The following is a 19,908-nucleotide window of genomic DNA, read 5'->3' on the forward strand; positions in this document are numbered from 1 at the left end:
CTGAACTTTTTATCAATTGAATCTACTAGTATAGTATTCATTTGCCACCAATTGAAGATTAAAAGGGGTGGTTGCAATTGCAATTTTTTGAAAACTATACAATTACAACAACTTCATGATAAAAAAAAATGCACCATAGGCAAAGTAACAACTACCCTCATCCATATATGCCCAAGAACAAAGTAGTAATTCAAAATACGGTAAAAAGTTTCTTAAAAAAAATTTCCATGTTGACATGACACCATATGCTATGCTATAGCCTATAAATATACTGATATACACCATGACATATTGACATGACACCAAGTTATTGTTTACAAAAATTAAAATTGCAATATCATACTAGAAGAGAAACCACTAAATATTCTGGTCTCTGAAATCAAGTGATGACACCAAAACAAATATTGAATAATGTGTATATAATTAGTTAAATGATCTCTTCATGTATACAAAAGCAGTTGGTAAAGGAAAATGACATTAACCGCTGTTTGGACAAAGATTAGACACCGCTGTTTGGACAAAGATTAGACAAGGGTTACAAATTGATTGTTCTCAAGCATTGTTGGCATATCGTTGTATTAACATTTTTAGGATTTAATTAAAAGATGCTGGATTGCATCTTTTAGTTATATTTGACATTTAAGGAGTATCCATTAATTGTCAAATTATAGTACATGTGACAATAGTAGAATTCAAAATAATCTTACAACGCTAATTGTCTTACAATGTTACAACTATTTGGCGACATAATCTTACAACTATTTCGCATTTGTTTCGATAGAGTGGAATGCTAATAAACTTCCGATTCTTACTTCTTTCCCTCAAAATCTTTAGTGACGACAATGCTAAGTAATTGAAAAGGCTGAGCTTCCTCAAGCATTTGCACCACACTTCTCATCGTAGGCCTCAACGTGGGAAGCCTAGCCGTGCTTAGAATCCCCACTTTCAACACTTTGATCACATTCTCTTTGTATATTTGAGGAATGCTTGAATCCACCAAACTTAGCACACTCTCTTTAGTCTTGAGCTTCCCACACACCCACTCCACAATGTCCTTGTTCTCCCCGAACTCCGTCTCGATCGGCCTCTTTCCCGTCACAAGCTCCATCAGCACAACTCCGAAGCTGTACACGTCGCTCTTCTCATTAACCTTGTTGGTGTATGCGTATTCTACAATCCCAAACAACGATTATCAGACTAATTGTGCCACGATAAATATTATAGAACAACGAGAAAAAAATGGGAACGTAGGTTTACCTGGGGCAATGTAGCCATGGGTCCCTGCAACGACATGGGTCGACTCGCTCGACCCTTCCGGCTGAAGGATCTTGGCAAGCCCAAAATCCGCGACGCGGGGCTTCAGATGCTCATCGAGGAGGATGTTGCTAGACTTGACGTCACGGTGGATCATCGGCTCATCGCAGCTGTGGTGGAGATACTCCAACCCTTTGGCCGCGCCGAGCGCGATCTCGTAGCGCGCTTCCCAATCAAGCGACAGCTTCTGGCAAGTGTGCAACCTATCCCATAGGCTGCCATTAGGCATGTACTCATAGACCAACAAGCTAGAGTCCTCACTACTTATGCTGCAATACAACTTCACCACATTCACGTGCCGGATGGAGCTCAGCGTCTCGACCTCGGCCTCGAACTGGCGGTGCTTGGAGCTCCGAGGCCGGCCCAGGACCGGAGTGGCGCTTTTGGTCTTTTTCCCGGCGGACTCATCGGAATGCCAAACATGTTTGACAGCCAATTCTTTGCCATTTCCAGCCGTAACACGATACACATGGCCTGAGCCTCCTTTCCCTATCAAATTGTCGTGCTTGATTGCGTCAATGATCTCATCCTCTTTGAAGGTGAGGACATGGAAGGACCTTAGATCCCATGAATGATCCTTGAGCGACCGTTCCCCGGTGTGTTCGGCCTTCCTCTTTAAGTAGCAGAAGCCGGCCAACGAGGCGAGCAACGCGACGAAGGCGACCATGATGCAGAGCAGGACCAGCCGGAGATGATCCGGCATCCTGGCTTGGGGAGAACACCGGTGGAATCCGGACAGCGTCTCGCTGCATAAGGCCGGATTCCCGACGAAGCTACCATTGTTCGCCTCCGTGAGAAGTGATGCCGGAACAGAGCCGGATAATTTGTTGTGTGAGAGGTCGAGGAGATTGAGCCTTAGAGAAGACAGAGTCGCCGGAATTGGGCCGGAGAGTTCGTTTCTTGATAAGTTCAAGAAATTGAGAGTGGGCAGAGAGCCTAACGACGGCGGGATTTGGCCGGAGAGGGCGTTTTCGGCCATGTTAATCTCATTGATCGAGTGGCAAGAGCCTAAGGATGCCGGAATTGTACCGGAGAACTTGTTCCCCTGCAAAAGCAGAGTAGTGAGCTGCTTCAGCTCCCCAATTTCCGCCGGAATCACGCCGGAGAAGCCGTTGTTTCGCAAGTCGATTGACACCAACGGCGAAGCCTTGGAAATTTCAGCGGGCAATTCGCCGGAAAATCTATTATCGGAAACCAAAAGCTGCGTTAACGACCTGGCATTGCCGATATCCGCTGTGATCGGGCCTTCAAAGTCGTTCTCGCTGAGGTCGATTAATTTCATCTCCGGTAGCCCCCATATGCCGCCGGGGACCCGCCCCGACAGCCGGTTTTTGTTCACCCGGAACCGGGTCATCGTCGTGCAGCTAGCGTAGCTCGCCGGAATCTCGCCGGATAAATTATTCTGCAGCATCAGCAGCATCCTCATATTACCCCCCTTGCACATCTCCGGCGGAATCGGGCCGGTCAGGAAATTCTCCGAAACATCGATGAAATAAAACTCCGACCACGAGCCGAGCTTCTCCGGCAGCGGGCCCGTCAGGCTATTCGTGTAGAGAGACACATTCACCAGATTCCTGAACTCCCCCAGCTCCGCCGGAATCTCGCCGGAAAGCTGATTCTCAAAAAGCTGCAAGCTCACCAGCTTATCTAAAAACCTCACTTCGGATAAATTGCCAGTGAGAGAATTCGTGGAAGCATCAAACATTTCGAGATTGGTCAAATTCCGCAGCCCCACCGGCAATTCGCCCTTCAAATTGTTGGCGAAAAGCTCGAGCTGCCATAGCTTTTTCAGCTTGGTTATCCCCGCCGGAATTTCCCCGGTGAGAAAATTCTGCCCCAGTTCCAAATCAACGAGCTCCACGAGATTCCCAATCCCCTCCGGAATCTCCCCTTCGATGCTGCAGTTCGTCAAGTAGAGCCAGCTCAGCCGCGTGAGATTCAAAACCACCGCCGGAAACGGGCTCCGATCAATCGGGTTGTCGCCGACGCTCAGAACTTGAAGACCACTCATTCCTCTCAAAGACTCCCACGGAAAAGCGCCGGTAAATCCGCTGCAATTAGCGTAGAGATACACCAATCCATTGATCGAAGACACATCGGGAAATTGGCCGGAGAAGAAATTGTTTCCGACGTCTAAGTATTTCAAGGAGGAGCAGTTATTGAGATCCTCTGAAACGCGGCCGCGTAGCTGATTATACCCCAGCGACAGTTTCTGGAGGCGGTTGAGGCTGCAGATGGCGGTTAAAGGAATCTCGCCACTGAGGTTCTGATTGGAGAGTTCGATTTCTTTGACGAAACCGTCGGAATCGCAGGAGATTCCTTTGAAGCTGCAGAGGTTGGAATTGGATTCCCACGAATCGAATACTCGGGTGTTGGAATCTTTGAAGGCGTCTTTTATGGATAGGAGCGTTTGGAGATCGTCTGCCGCGGCGGCGAGAAGCAGCGTGAGGAGATAGACGGCGGAGAGGAGGCGGAGAGTGGCGGCGCCCGCCGTGAGGGACGGTGGTTTCATTTTTTAAATTTTTTTGGGGTGGTTAAGAATTCGAGCGTGCAAGGAAGAATCGTGGAGGTGTCATGGTTTTTAACAGACTGATGGTTTCTGAATTTCAAGTGGACAATGATTGCTTATTTTATTTTTATTTAATATTGTTATGGCTTTGAATGTGGTGTGAATAGTCAATGGGGGATAAATATTAAATATAGATGCAGGTGAATGTGTAGGATGATGGGAAATTTAGTTTCTATCTAATGGAGTATGAAATTTGGATTATTAAATTTTATCTATTTTGTAGTTTGTGGCGTGGCGGGGTGGGGTGTAAATGGGAAAACCTTCTAGATTGTGATAAGAAAAATTATACTCCCTCCGTCCCGGACTACTCACACATTTTCTTTAATTTTTACTAAAAATGGAAAGAGTGCAAATAACTTGGGACGCTCAGAAAGGAAATAAATGCAAGTAGTCCGGGACGGAGGGAGTACTAGTATTTTAAATTTTACTAGTATATTGTTGAAAATATTTATTGAATTAGAAATCATCGTGCTTGTATACATGTATTTTATGTACTACTATTTGGTATCCCGAAACCATTCTTGAATAAAAAAATTTTAGTTTGCCGCACTTTTATAAGTTTAGGGTTTAAATTGATAATTATTCTAACGAAAATGTATGTTGGCATGGAATTCTATCGGCATAATCATCATAAATTGCCTTTGATTTAATATATGTGTAGTGAAAAAAAACAATTCAAATTGAAAAGATTATGCATTTTTAAAATTTTGAAATAATTTCTGAAAAAGAGAAATTGATTGACTTTAATTTATAATAACTTAATTACCGCTATTTTTTTTCCCAATCAATGACAAATTAGTACCATGAAATGATACAACTTCTAACTTGTAATAATATAAAATCGCAATTACTGAATCATCCATTTTCGGATTTAATGATTCAGATCAAGTTAATCATCATGTGTTTTTATGGTAGTGTAACCCCTATGCCTGTATTTGTACATGTAAATATATATCGAGCAAATCAAATAAAAGAACAAAACGAGTTTTGTTTTTATATTATTTGTAAACCTCATCAAAACTACTCTATTCGTCCCCCAAATATTGTCCCACTTTGACCCGGCACGAGTTTTAAAAAATATAATGAAAAGTCAGTTGAAAAAGTTAGTGGAACGTGGATCCTACTTTTATATATTAATTTTATAATAAAATGTGAGTATGAATGAGTTAGTAGAATATGAGATCCACAACCATAAATAATAAAAAGTTAAATATGACAAATTTTGTGGGATGGACAGAAATAGAAAAATTAGACAAACTTTCATAGATGGAGGGAGTAATTTTTATAGTATTATAGAATCAAATTAAAGGGATCATTTAAAAACTAACGTTAATGCAGATTAAACGAGAATGATACTTATAAATAGTGCTCACATAAAGCATGTTGCACATGTTGTAGTAGTAGTAATAACTAGCATACCAGTGTATTATATTTGAATAAATGTATATAGAAATAAAATACTACTCCTAATTCAATGATCCCTATGTAGGAATATTTATTCCGATATGTGACCTATGTAGATATTGATTTAATATTAAAGATCAAGTTCAAAACATATCAGTTAGATTCTAATATAAAAGACGATACCGTGATGGATCAGTTTCGATTAAAGAATTAGAATCGGGTGTATTGATAACCCTCTTCGTTTGCCTTACATAGATGATATAAACATGTGTATATTAATGTGTGTAGAATATTAAAAGCTGTAGGAAAAGCTGTAGGATAAATCTGATATGTATATATGAAAAGGTGCGAGCGAACGGACACAGCCTTTAACGAAAGGGTGAGTTGCTTGTATATATATGCTATCAGATTCTACAGATTAGGATGACAGAAATCTCTACAGAATTCTATATACAAGAAAGGAATACAGAAAAGTCATATTGTTATCAGATTCTTCTCCATCGAAAGAATCCGAAAAGTATAGGCCAAAGAGACGACAATATCAACCGCAGCTTTTAGGGAAAACATCAACTCGTGGAATTCCACCCTACATCAAGTAAAAGCTATGGACCGAGGTTGGTAAATCATCTCTTTGATGTGGTATATGTTGTGGTTGAATTAATACGAATCTAGAATATGATTTCGATATAGAAATCGGTAAAGCATCGAAATAAGGCTAACGCCCTATGGAGTATGGACAGTGTGCTCAGAAATGAGAATGCAAGTACTCCTCCAGTAGTAGTAGTATAATATGAGTCGTCACTTACTTATTCGATAAATTGTTAAGTTAAAATACAAGTGAACTGTATCATTAAAATTTAAACCATCTTTTCCCAAAAGAGGCTCAAGATTGTTGTGAATTTTCTTACACTTTTTTAAAGGGGCCAAAAGAGGCTCATAAGAGCATCTGTAACGCGGCGGGCCAGGCCGCAAGTCGCGAGTCCCGGCCCGTCCCATGCGTTACACGGAGGAGAGTCACGGCCCAGGCCGGTCCCGTGGCCGCGTTCCCGGCCTGGCGAGCGTCCCGCGTCCCGGCCTGGGACGGCGTTGCACGGTGACGGGCCGCAACTGGCGAGTCCCGGCTCAGCGTTACACGCTCCTCGGGCCTGGCCGCAACCGATTTTTTTTTTAATTCGAAAATTTTTTCTATAAATACTACTCCATTTTCATATACATTCAACTTTACATTCAACTTCAAGTCTCTTCCTAGAATTCGAAAAAATGCCTCCTCGTCAAAGAATATTCGAAGATCAAATGTCCCGGTTGTTAGCAGAGGCGGTACCGACAATCCAAGAAGAAATCAACAACGAAGTTGAACGCTACCAAGCTGCTATTCAAGCTTGGAACGAACAACAAACCCGGGTACCACGTACAAGGATGTATATTCACGAGACCGTGAACAAGCTGCCTTGCGGCTTTTCACGGATTATTTCTCTAGAGATCCGCGATAGAGTGATCAGATGTTCCGTCGCCGGTTCCAGATGCGGAGGCCTTTGTTCCTACGCATTGTCAACGCAGTTGTAGCTCGTGACTCGTATTTCTGCCAAACTACCGATGCTGTGGGCCGAGAAAGTATATCGACGTTGCAGAAATGCACGTCTGCCATTCGTCAACTCGCTTACGGAACTACATCAGATATGTTCGATGAGTATCTCCATGTAAGCGAGCCTACTGGACGGGAGTCCCTCGCTAGATTCTGTCAGGCAGTCGTCGAAGCATTCAAGGATACGTACTTGAGAAAGCCAACGACCGACGACGTTAGGAAGTTGGTCGACATGCACGAGCGGGCCCACGGCTTCCTGGGGATGCTTGGAAGCATCGACTGTATGCACTGGCAGTGGAAGAATTGTCCAACGGCTTGGAGAGGACAATACACTAGCGGGCACAAGGGCACACATCCCACGATTGTGTTGGAGGTCGTTGTCGATTGCAGATTGTGGATCTGGCATGCCTACTTTGGTGTCGCGGGGTCCAACAACGACCCCAATGTGTTGAACGAGTCTCCATTGTTCAACGACTTGTGTGCTGGGCGAGCACCGAACGTAGAGTTCATGGCCAACCACCGTCGGTATAGTATGGGGTACTATATGTCAGACGGGATCTACCCTCGATGGCCCGTGTTCGTGAAGACTATCACAGCTCCGACAACCGATCGGAGGGCAATGTTTGCCCAAAGGTAAGAGGCGGCTCGGAAAGATGTCGAGTGTGCATTCGGAGTCCTCCAAGCGCGGTGGGTTGTCGTGAAGGGAGCGGCCCGTGGTTGGCAGCGGTCAAACATCGCCGACACAATGTATGCATGTATCATAATGCATAACATGATCGTTGAGGACGAGCAAGATAACGTCACTTTGTGGAGCGAAGATCCGCTCGCCAGCATCGGGAGTAACTACGTTGTCACCGATCCGCCCGTGTATAGCCTTCCTCCCGACATCCGCAATGTCATGACCCGTTCAGCTGCCATGCGCCAAGAGGAACAACACACTCGCCTCCAAGCCGATCTAATCGAAGAAATTTGGATTCGCACCAACGTTTTCCAGCATTGATGTTATGTTTTTATGTATTTTATTTTCAGTTTTAAAATTTATATGTTGTAATTTTGCAGTATTCGGTGAAATTAAATTTTCCGTGTTATAAATTTCCGGCGTTTTTTATTTTACGTTCAAAATAGGTTGGAGTTGTGAATAGTATCATTTATTAGTTGCGGCCTGCAGGGTTACAGCAGTTGGGGTCTGGCCACAACTGTAGAGGAATGATAACGTGGAGGGGACGGGGCCGGAAATGGGGACGAGGTTATTGATGCCCTAAGATCTTGAGCCCAAAAGAGGCTCAAGATCTTATCACCTAATTTCAAGAGGTATGGATTTGTCAAATCATGCAAAATGATTCACGTCTTTATATTATTTGAAGGAAGGTGTAATTTCCTACTAATATTTTATTCTTATAATATAACGTTTATAAAATCATCAAACTATTTCTTTACATGAATTTGATAAAGTTTCTATTACTATAAAATCGAATGGCATCTAAGGGCATTAGCAATGGGGCGCCCTAAGGCGCGCCCTATGGCGCGCCACGTCAGCAGTTTTATCCTCCTACCTCCTCACCTGCAGTGGGGCGCCCTAAGACGCGCCCTAAGGCGCGCCCTATGGCGCGCCACATCATCATTTTTTTAATATTTATTACAAAACTCATACGAATTTAACAAAATTAATACATTAAAATACGAATTTCAAAAACTTCATTTCATTGAATAAAAATTAATACATTACAATGCGAATTAAAAAAACGCGAACTCAACAACGGCGGTTGCGAGCCCACACTTCTTCGATCATGTCGTTCATGAGCTGCGCATGATCCTGTTGGTTGCGCATTGAGGCCTGTCTAGATAGAACCTCGTTGAAGCCTAACGGTAACCCTCTATCGGGTGGCTCGGTCGACGCGCCGGCCAAACTAGATGCACGATCATCTTCATTCCAATCGGTGATGCTTCCGCCTTCATTCTCGACTATCATGTTGTGCATGATTATGCACGCATATATGACATCGGCGATGACATCCTTGAACCAGAAACGAGCCGGCCCTTTCACAATTGCCCACCGTGATTGGAGCACGCCGAATGTCCGCTCGACATCCTTCCTCGCCGACTCCTGCTTTTGCGCAAATAAAACCCTCTTCTCACCAATTGGGCAGCTAACCGTCTTCACAAAAACAGGCCACCGTGGATAGATGCCATCGGCCAAGTAGTACCCCATATGGTATTGGCGTCTGTTGGCAGTGAACTCGATGGCCGGGCCGTTGCCATTACATTGATCGGTGAAGAGGGTGGACGAGTTGAGGACGTTAATGTCGTTGTTCGACCCGGCTACGCCGAAGTAAGCATGCCAGATCCATAGCCGATGGTCAGCGACGGCTTCGAGGACCATCGTCGGGTGGCTGCCCTTGTATCCACTTGTGAACTGGCCTCTCCACGCCGTCGGACAATTCTTCCACTGCCAGTGCATACAGTCGATGCTCCCGAGCATCCCAGGAAACCCGTGCGCCGTCTCGTGCATCTGCATCAGACCCTGGCAATCAGTGGCAGTCGGCTTGCGCAAATATGTGTCGCCATAAGCCTCTACTATCCCCCGGCAAAAGCGCTTCAGACAATCGCGGCCTGTAGAATCCCCGCAGTGGAGGTACTCGTCGAAAAGGTCCGCCGTGGTGCCATAGGCCAACTGACGGAGTGCAACCGTGCACTTTTGCAATGGTGTAAGGCCGGGTTTGCCGATGCCGTCCTCCCGAAACGTGAAGAATTCATCACGTGAAGACAATGTCCGAACAATGCTGAGAAACAGGTACCGCGACATTCTAAATCGGCGCCGAAAAACAGCCGGGCCCCATCGCGGTTGATCGGCAAAGTAGTCTTCAACCAGACGTGTGTGAGCTTCCGCGTGGTCGCGTCGGATATACGACCTATGTCGAATAGGTCTATGGACTTGCTCAGAGGCCGCTGCCGCTGCCGCCTGGCGCTGCATCAACGCATAGCAATGCGTCATCGCCGTTTCAACGACTGCATTTAATGCTATATCTATGCTATTACTGGACTCATCAGAGGAACTAGAACTATTGGTGTCGTCGCCGGGATTCATATTGGTTGGATTTGTGAGAGAGAATATGTAGAGGTATGCACAAATGAATGACAAACGCTCTTTAAATAGAAAACCAAACCGCGTGCCATCGTCCGCGACCTATCGTCCGTGTACGCCACAATGGGGAGGACGATGGCGCGGACGATGCCTATCGTCCGCGGCCATCGTCCGTGTACGCCACAATGGGGAGGACGATGGCGCGGACGATAGGCATCGGGCGCGCCATCCTCCGCGCCCTTAGTATCGGCCGCGACGATCGTCCGCGACCTATCGTCCGTATCCGCAATGGGCGCGGACGATCGATGGCGCGGACGATGCGCGCCATCGGGCGTGCCATCGTCCGCCCATTGCGGATGGCCTAAGTAGCTTTTTGAATTCGAAACTTATTAGAAACAAGGTACCAATTTTTTGTGATGCAGTGATTTGGCTACGAATGATATAACAACTCAATAGAGACAAATATATGTGCAATCATTGTTGCGTTAATCAGCGACTTTGAAATTTTTAGGGAATTATTGGGACTTTTCCAATTAAATTATATTACCTCACTCCCTTAAAGTTTGTTCTATTTTTTTCATTTTCGTTCGTCCCTCAAAGTTTATCTTATTTTACTTTTTACTATTTTTTATAATAAACTTCATATTCCACTAATTATTATTACTTATATTTTATTATAAAATTAATATATAAAAATAAGACTCACGTTCCATTAACTTTTTAAACCCAATTTCGATTGCAATTTTTTAAGAGGAGTACAATAGTCTCTACCGCAACGAAACTTCAATCAGCCGCCCACTCTGACTCTCTCTCTCATTCAGCCGCCTACTTTGACTTTCTCACACACACATACACACACACACATTCCGTATTTCTGATTACAGGGAGTGCGTGGTTCGAGACAGGAATCGACCCAATTAATTGAACTCAATCCTTCTCTCTCATTATTAAAGGCAAAGCTATACATACACCAATTTGTACAATTACACAAAAAATATTTTAAATAATTGCTTTACCTCATCAACCGACATCACCAGCTCGCCGGCCGATCAGCCTGCAAGTCGAGCTGTCACTACCAATGCTTGCTCTAATATTTTATCCTAAAATTTTAACTCTAATTTAACCTTTAATTAGCAACTATACTTGGAGGGAATTTTATACTGGACATTGAACTTTACATCTAAATTGTGTAACATTTTGACTTTGCCAATTAATTTATATATGACAGAAAATATTTGTTTTGTTATGAATAAAAATTAATAGGACTAGTGGCATGTTCAGGTGGAGTCGGGATCAATCGAGCCATCATCGTCCTATAAACTTGGCTATTGAACTTGTTGATCTCACCGGTGCACGATTGTTTTATACCCAATCTTTCAACGATGTGTTTTACTTTTGTTGTTAGTCAGTCGTCTAAGTCATCGCATCGCATCACCTCCGCCTATGACGCCGGGTTTGGTTTGTGGATCGGCAAATGATTGAGCCCACGTTATAAGCTTCAATGGCCAAGTGAAAAACTTTCCATAATAGTAGTCTGAATTTGAGGCAGTGATGAATGCTGAGTGTTGACTTTAATTGATCCCAAGACCAAACGTGCAGAATGATTGCTACTTAATGATAAGACAATTTTTTTAAGATAAGGTAATTAAAATTAGTATGACACTTACGAATATTACTAGACAAAAATTTCAGTAAATAAATGATTTTTTTTTCACACTTTAAGTTTTAATAACGCTGTGTTATCATGATGTTTCCCTCATGAAAAAAAGTTTATGTCAAATTTAATGCTAAAGGTAATTATAATATCACTCTATTTATCAGTAAATAAATGATTTTTCATTGTTTTAATTTTTTTCAAACTTCTAATTTAAACACACGAACTTTGATGTTTCCTTTATGAAAAAAATTAAAGTAATTCGAATAAAAATGATATGGTCTACATATGACATACGATTACTTACGTTACTCTACTTCGTCAACATCCTGTGCTAAGGACAAAATGACCTATTTTTGGTTTATAAAAAATTATTGATAATAAATTAATATCAAAATGACGCACGATCTGTGCCATAAAGTGTACTCCCTCCATCTCTAATAATTCGTCACCATTTGACCCGGTACGAATTTTAAGAAATGTAATAGAAAGTGAGTTGTAAAAGTTGGTGGCACGTGAGTCCTACTTTTATATATTTAGTTTTATAATAAAATGTGAGTGTGAATGAGTTAGTGAAATGTAAGGTTCACTATTAAAAATGATAAAAGTGAAAGATGACAAATTTTTAGAGTCGGGCGAAAATAGAAATAGGTGACAAGGAAGTAATTAACTCCAAAATACTGTGACATCTATCTTGGAAATAAAAAAATGTGACGAACTATGTGTCACAAAATTTTACTACTCATCTAAGCTTCAGATGTAAAGGAATATCGATAAATGTTGATAAGGATAAAAATAATTCCTATTAGAAATTAATGCACTTTGTTTTGTATGACACCATTTCAGGTGCATAGTCCACAAACTCTATATTAAATGATTATCGGTTGAAAATATCAACCACATTATAAACAAATTTAAAAAAATACTATCTCCATTTTCAGTTACACACTTGTACTCAGTTATTCAGTACTTGTTCATAATGGGATGCAAATAAATAAAACTCAGATGTATTAAGTGAAAATTATAGTTTGTATAATATTTCATTGTATATCACTTAAGAAAGGTTAGTTTAAAGTAGCACTATTTATTGAGTACCGATAATATTCATCAATCATCAAACACCTAATGAGCACTGGTTCAAATCACCAAGCATTTATCTAATACAGTGAATTAAGTAAAAAAAAGAAGCGGGAAAAGTAAAGTCGTTGACGGGTGCAAACATGCTTGATAAATTATCGAGCAACGGCTTGCTCGATACAAGTCACACGATCGCATATGTTTTAAATTATGTCAGACAGTCCAAATCAATACAGTGGCAAAGAGGGAAAAAGGAAAGTACGACTGTACGAGGTTGAAGAAGCAGCCAATAGCCATGATTATGAAATCTCTAAATTCACCATCTTGAATATTTTCGCCATTAACACAAAAGAATGCAATAATTAGTTAGTCAATTTGAGTTTAAAGTGAGAAAGACTATCCCTTAATTAGTGGCACCAAAATTGAACTGTTGTCAATTGAAAACTTGACAGTTGTTGACTCATCCAACATTAAATAAAGGTACAAAAAGAGTAAAGGAGTTGCACAACTTGCACTAAATCTTTGAATATCTTATTGGGCCACACATCCAAAGCAATTCCAACATTGAAATAGAAATGTGTAGTATATGAATTCTATCAAATTTATTGGATCAATTTTTGTGCTCCAGAATAATCCCCTCTTTTCTGCTGTTATGTCCCAAAGAATAACTAGGGCCAATTAGTAGTATAATACGGACTAGCTGGTCGTCCTACCCAACGTCCGCTATTGGAGCCGGCGAGCAGGTGACGGACGTCCCAGGCGGATGAGAGGTTGTCCGTCGGACTAGCGGCTCGTCCTACCTGACATCCTACCTCTTGTCCGCTATTGCGCGAACAAAAGGTAGGACGTCCCATTTTTTTTATTTATACTCAATATTTACAACTCACTGCACTTCATTTTTTTATATTTGATAAACACCAACAATTAAAATGAATTAATCATATTTTTCATTTTATTTTATTGGCTAGGGCGTCGGCTAGTCCTAGTGCTTGTCCACTATCGTGCAGTGGGATGTCCTAGTGATGTGACGGTGCAGTAGGATGTCCCAGTGACGTGGCAGCAGTGTTTTTGGGATATCCTACTGTTAGTCCATCGGGATATCCACACTAATGTGGATGCTCTAAGTATAAACTAATTAATAAGTTATGAAAGGAGATCAATAATTGCTGAAAATGTACCAAAAGTCTAGAATCCCGCAATCAATTCTTAATACTATTACTGAAGTATTGCTTAAATTGCTATATCATTTCTAGTAAACATAAATATGTATGTTGATGGAATTTCTTTTTCTAAAGCAGATATGACAAGATAATGTTGGATGTATATTTATTGTTGTTGTGGAATTTTTATTTGCCTTTTCTTAGATATGACAAGATAATGTTGAATGTATGTTTATTATTGTTGTCTGAATTTTTGTTTCATATTTTTATATTCTAAAGCCAATGACTGCAGGTATGGATGTTTATTCGATCAATTTAATTATAATTAATCAAATCGAATAAGAACCCTTTTAAAGAATTGTTTGATTTACCAAAAAAATACGTTTGTAGAATTGTAGTAATAAATAAAAAAGTTTAAACCTTTGATTAATAGATGTGTAATTCATTGATTTTTATTTGTCGGTCAAATGTAACTTTATTAATGAAAGACGGTCAATTTATCATGTAAATGAAATAATTGGGAAGTAGGGTCCAAAATATTGTTTAAGATGACTATAACAGCATTAACTACAAAGTGATTGAAGCTAGATATGTTTTCCAAAGTGAAACACTAGTATCATGGATAAAATTTAATAATGCGTAATAGGTCAACAATAAGTTGTTTTTTATTCTTTCTTATTCTACAATAAGTTATTAATTGTATATCTATAAATGTGAATTAATGATATACTATCATGATAACGAATTTAAGTGGAGAGTTTTATAATGGAAGAGATGGCTAGTGTCAGATTATATATGAAGATTAATATGAAAACATTCTCACGCATTGGGTCAAATTTTAATTGCGAGACGAACTTTTTTAAAATTATGCTTAATAGTATATGATATTCAAATTATTGACATTTACATGAAACTCTAATCTAAAGGAAAGAAATAGTGATAGATATGGTTGAAAGCTATAGCACCTTTCAAACCATGTTTTTGGTCCATTCTTCCTTTCTCAATCGAATGGAAGTGAATTTTCACATGAAACAAAACATTAAAATAAAATTGTCGTGTGTATCCTAGTTCAATTGAGTAATCTTGAAACCGATTTAAAAACAAATATTCTTAATAGTAGTAACATGTAGTACGATTTATGTCGGTAAAAATCTCACGTGGCACATAGGTTACAGGCAGCACGTGTCATTCCGAAATATAACAAACTATTTTCTTATTTTAATTTTTATGAAAAGGGAGTGTCGATAAATGCCCTTTAACTGAAATGAGGTGAAATGGGCTTTTTGGGTATGAGAATTGACCCGTTTCATATTAGCCCAACTGTAATTCTATCCATAGTTCTCAGCAACTAAAATTCTATACATATACAATTAATAAAAGTAAGAAAACAAATCATCATGCACAAGTGGTCTTAGTGGTAGAATAGTACCCTGCCACGGTAGGACGTAGGGCACGAGTTTTAAGAAATGTAATGAAAATTGGATTGAAAAAATTGGTAGGATGTTAGTCCTACTTTTACCGTATTAGTTTTATAATGAAATGTGGGTGATAATAATTTAGTGGAATATGAGATCCATTACCAAAAATGGTAAAAAGTGAAATGTGACAAATTTTGTGGGACTGATGAAACTGGAAAAATGCGACAAAATTTCAGGAACAGAGGGAGTACATTTGAAGAAGGGAAAAATATGCATGAATAGTTTAGTATAGCAAAAAGAGAACACTTTACTCAACTTTTTGCCATGAGGTCAAGTTGGCTGAATGTTCTAAGTTTCTAACAAAGTCAGTATCTTGATCTCAGATCTCCATCAGAATGACTTTGTCATGTGCTGAGGAATTCATTCATATTATATAAATGCATATTGAATACAGTATGATTCAAAATGGCCAAAAGTGGAAAATTCCTTGAAATATGATCAAATGAAATAAAAAGGAAGAACATTTAAACTTGGTCATCATTGTATTCAAAATAAAAGAAACACAACACCAATTTTAACTCTTATATAGGAGTACTATTTAAATATAACGGTTTAATTAAGCCAAGTGAAAATTACAGAAAAATAAGAACAAATAGAAAAGGCTAGTTTATGGAATATACGCAGTAGACATCCTAAGATCACGCAACATTCCATTCTAGATAATGTTTTCATTTATTTACTTTAAAATTTACAGATTTGATAAAAGATTTTGCAAACATTTGTTTTACCGTAAATTTGCTAATTGATATCTGAAATCTTAATTATATGATCTCTCAATTACATGTTAACTGAATTTCATTTAATATTTAAATGTTTATTGTGTGGATCCATTACATTGCACGAATTTGTCCATTATACACTGAATGATAATGTCCATTGTATTTTAATTTTTAGATATGATGTTTCTTGTTATAAGATCATAATATTCACATCCGATTGGTTTACTTTGATTCTCCTATGCTCATATGTTACTCTTATGTCCATTATTAGTATGTATTAATCACATATATAGATACATTTCAATTTCGTTATGTAGTGGAACATTTTCGTTGTATTCCAAAGATTTATAAGTAAAACATTTATTGAATGTCTCCATTTTAGTGCACGTAATTGTCCATTATACGTATTGGCCTATTGCACATGTCCATTGTATATTTAATATGTTGTGCGTGTGTATATTTATTAGATTATGAAGTGCAATATTCTTGTTCAAGTAATGTTTCATTACAAGGTCAATTTGCACCATCTACATTTTTTGTTGAAACATAGTTATATTGTGTTAGATTATAATGTACTAACAAAACTTTCATCATAAAATACCAAAATTTCCGTTATACATGTAAAGCAATTCCATAATATATAGTACACACTTAATTCATATACTATTATGTTCCATCACACATAATCAAATTTTCATTATCCCTAAAACTTCATTCCATCATTTTGGAGTATATATATGTTTCAATTGCTATGATAATATGATTTCCTCGCAATACGATAGATATATCACACATTATTTCTGTCTCACACAAACACATTAGTTAAATCAAACGTTTCCTTTTCATTTTGGCTTCGAACAATATCTGCAAAACACTAGAACATAACAAAATCTCTAATATGTTAACAATTGAAAGAATGTCTCAAATATTGAATAAAAGTAAAACGCTACTGGAAAGTAATCGAAAACCAATAAAATGTAGATGTGACCAAATCATCGTGTAGGATTTTAACGACCTTTTTTTGGAACTTCCATACACAATTGAACCAAAATATATTCCTAATGTATCCCGAGATTCTATGCATGTATATGAATTATAATGGAGCTCGTCGTGACGTCATGTGGGATCTAGAAGACATGATTAATAATTATATTAATTTTGTGTTTTGCACTAAGAGGGTGTTCAACAAGTAATTTTATATGGCATCACAACGATTTATTAATTTATATGACATTTGAATTGTCTTTTAAAATAAAATAATTAAATTCCTAAAATATAAAGTTTAATATATATTATAAAATAAATTAAATTTTAATAATTAATTTGATACGAATAGTATTATTTTTTTATAATCATATATCAATTAAACCAAATCAAATATTTTCTAACCACTTTATTCCAACTTGGATTATTATTAAAAAAAAGTCAATGGTATAGTCCCTTTTAAACAATGTACTACTTTATTTATTTCAGAAATAGTAAGTACGTAACAAACTTTTCTTTTGGGCGGAAGTAATCCCACGACAAATAATTCAGCCTAATTAAAAGTCTTATAAACTTTAATTTTTCTTAGCCATCAAGTCATTACAAATATTTTCATGCCCTTAAACGTCTTTCCCACATTATCCACAGGGGCAATTCGGTCTTTTCAGGGTAACCGACCTTAACAGTGGTGGAATACATAAGAGCACCCGCAACGCGTCTCGCGGGTGTCTCTTATCTCGTCCCTCCGACGTCCCGTCTCGTCCCTGTCTCGCCGAGACGGCTGGCGCGCACTGGCGCCACGCGTGACGCCCACTCGCCGGCCCGCGAGTGGGTTTCGTCACGCTGACGCAATAAATCATTTTAAAAAAAATCTAATTTAATAAAAAAATAAATTAAAAATTAAAAAACGGTAATACGACCGTTCAAGGGTCATTTTTTAAAAAATATATTTATTTTTTCTTTTTTTATTCTATAAATACTCCTCTTTCACACACACAAACACACATCTATTCTTCTCAATTCATCTCTCTTTCCTCACCAATTTTCATCTCAAATCATCTCTTTTATTCTTCTCCCAAATTTAATCCATTCATGGATCAATTCGAGCAAATGCGTCGAATAATGGAAGAATCGCTTGAAGAAGATCGACGTAGGGAGGCGGAGGAAGCCGCGCCACCCCAACGACGATCCCGGACTTACATCCATCGTAACCGGGAGGAAGCCGCCGCAAGGTTAGTACGCGACTACTTCTGTGATAACCCGGTATGGGGAGAGACCTACTTCCGTCGCCGTTTCCGCATGCGGAAACCGCTATTTCTGCACATCGCAAATACATTGGCAGCCCGGGAAGAGTTCTTCCAAGAAGGGTTCGACGCCGTTGGTCGTCCCAGCCACACGACGCTGCAGAAATGTACTGCAGCAATCCGTCAACTTGCTACTAGACAAACGACGGATTTGTTCGATGAATACCTCCATATTGGAGAAAGCACTGGGAGAATGTGCTTGATGAACTTTTGCAAAGGCGTCCGGGCAGCCTTCACCGACGAATTTCTCCGGAAGCCAAGCACGGCAGATTGTCAGTTTCTGCTCCACCTTCACGAAGAAGTGCACGGATTCCCCGGGATGCTTGGCAGCGTCGATTGCATGCATTGGCAATGGAAGAATTGTTCTGTGGTGTAGAGGGGGTCATACATGAGCGGCCACAAAGGCACCCACCCCACCGTTATACTCGAGGCCGTTGCCGACTACAGGCAATGGATTTGGCATGCGTACTTCGGGGTCCCCGGATCGAACAACGACATCAACGTGTTCAACCAATCCGACCTCTTCGCCGAAGTTTTGGATGGTAAAGTGCCGGCTATCAACTTCATCGCTAACAACCAGCGGTATAAAATGGTGAACGAAAAACAGGCTCTTTTTGCGCAGAAGCAAGAGGCTGCTCGCAAGGATGTGGAGAGGGCGTTCGGGGTTCTCCAAGCGCGCTTCAACATTATCAAAGCCCCGTCTCGTACGTGGTTTCTGGAGAATATCGTCGACATCATGTATACGTGCATAATTTTGCACAACATGATTGTCGCCGACGAAGGACCTGAGGCCGGAAATTAGTTCGACCCTGAAACCCCGGGAAGCTCTACCGCAAGTAGTCCGCCTCGCAGTGGAGTGCATCCGTCTATGCAAGATCGGTTGTCTATTCGGGCAAGGACACGTGATTCTACCGCTCACGCCCAACTCCAAGATGATCTAATGGAGCACATTTGGGCAAACTTTGGCAACCAGTAGAGTGCGCGGAAGAAATTAAATTATGAATTTTTAATATTTTTTTTAGGATTTTAATTATTTGTTTTTTAAATTTTTTTAGAATTTAAAGTTGTAATTTTATTTTATTTTATTTAATGAAGTATGTTTTTATTAATTGAATTTGTTGGAAATAAAAATAAAAAATAAAATTGAATGAATAGTTAAAGGATGAGATGATTAAGAGACGGATGAAGGGTTGCAGGTGTTGTCTCTTAGTGATGAGACGGTTAAGAGATGAATAAGAGTAAGAGACGGATAAGAGACAGCGTTGCGGATGGCCTAAGCCGGCAAATGTTCTCTTCTTACTCTCGGAAGTTCTTTGCAGCGCAAACGACAGATATTCGTACAGAGAGCTTCTCAATTTGTACCCTCAAAGTTAGCCATGGATTCGTTGAATTCCACCTCGGCAATGACGAAGAAGTGCATGGAGGTAAGAAGCAGCTCGAAAGGCTTGCCAAAGATCTTCAGCTGCAACGCGAAGTGAGCCGTTGATCGGAAAAATTCTTTTTTTAGTAATGCATGTTAATCGAATTCCATTTTAATGAAGAGCTTTAGTTGCATTCCGACTGAGGGAGTGATGCACAACC

General features: G+C 39.9%; 1 protein-coding gene across 1 annotated transcript; it reads right to left on the minus strand.

Annotated features, from left to right (window-relative positions):
- Window positions 1-653: 653 nt before the first annotated feature.
- Window positions 654-3,996, minus strand: LOC121805741 (receptor-like protein kinase 7). Its single transcript, XM_042205723.1, has 2 exons — window positions 1,258-3,996; window positions 654-1,170 (listed from the first exon to the last, which is right to left on the minus strand). The coding sequence occupies exons 1-2, from the start codon at window positions 3,824-3,826 to the stop codon at window positions 809-811; spliced, it is 2,931 nt and encodes a 976-aa protein (XP_042061657.1). The 5' UTR covers window positions 3,827-3,996; the 3' UTR covers window positions 654-808.
- Window positions 3,997-19,908: the final 15,912 nt, after the last annotated feature.

Source organism: Salvia splendens, chromosome 5 (assembly GCF_004379255.2).
Source record: "Salvia splendens isolate huo1 chromosome 5, SspV2, whole genome shotgun sequence".
Classification (NCBI taxonomy): Eukaryota; Viridiplantae; Streptophyta; class Magnoliopsida; order Lamiales; family Lamiaceae; genus Salvia; species Salvia splendens.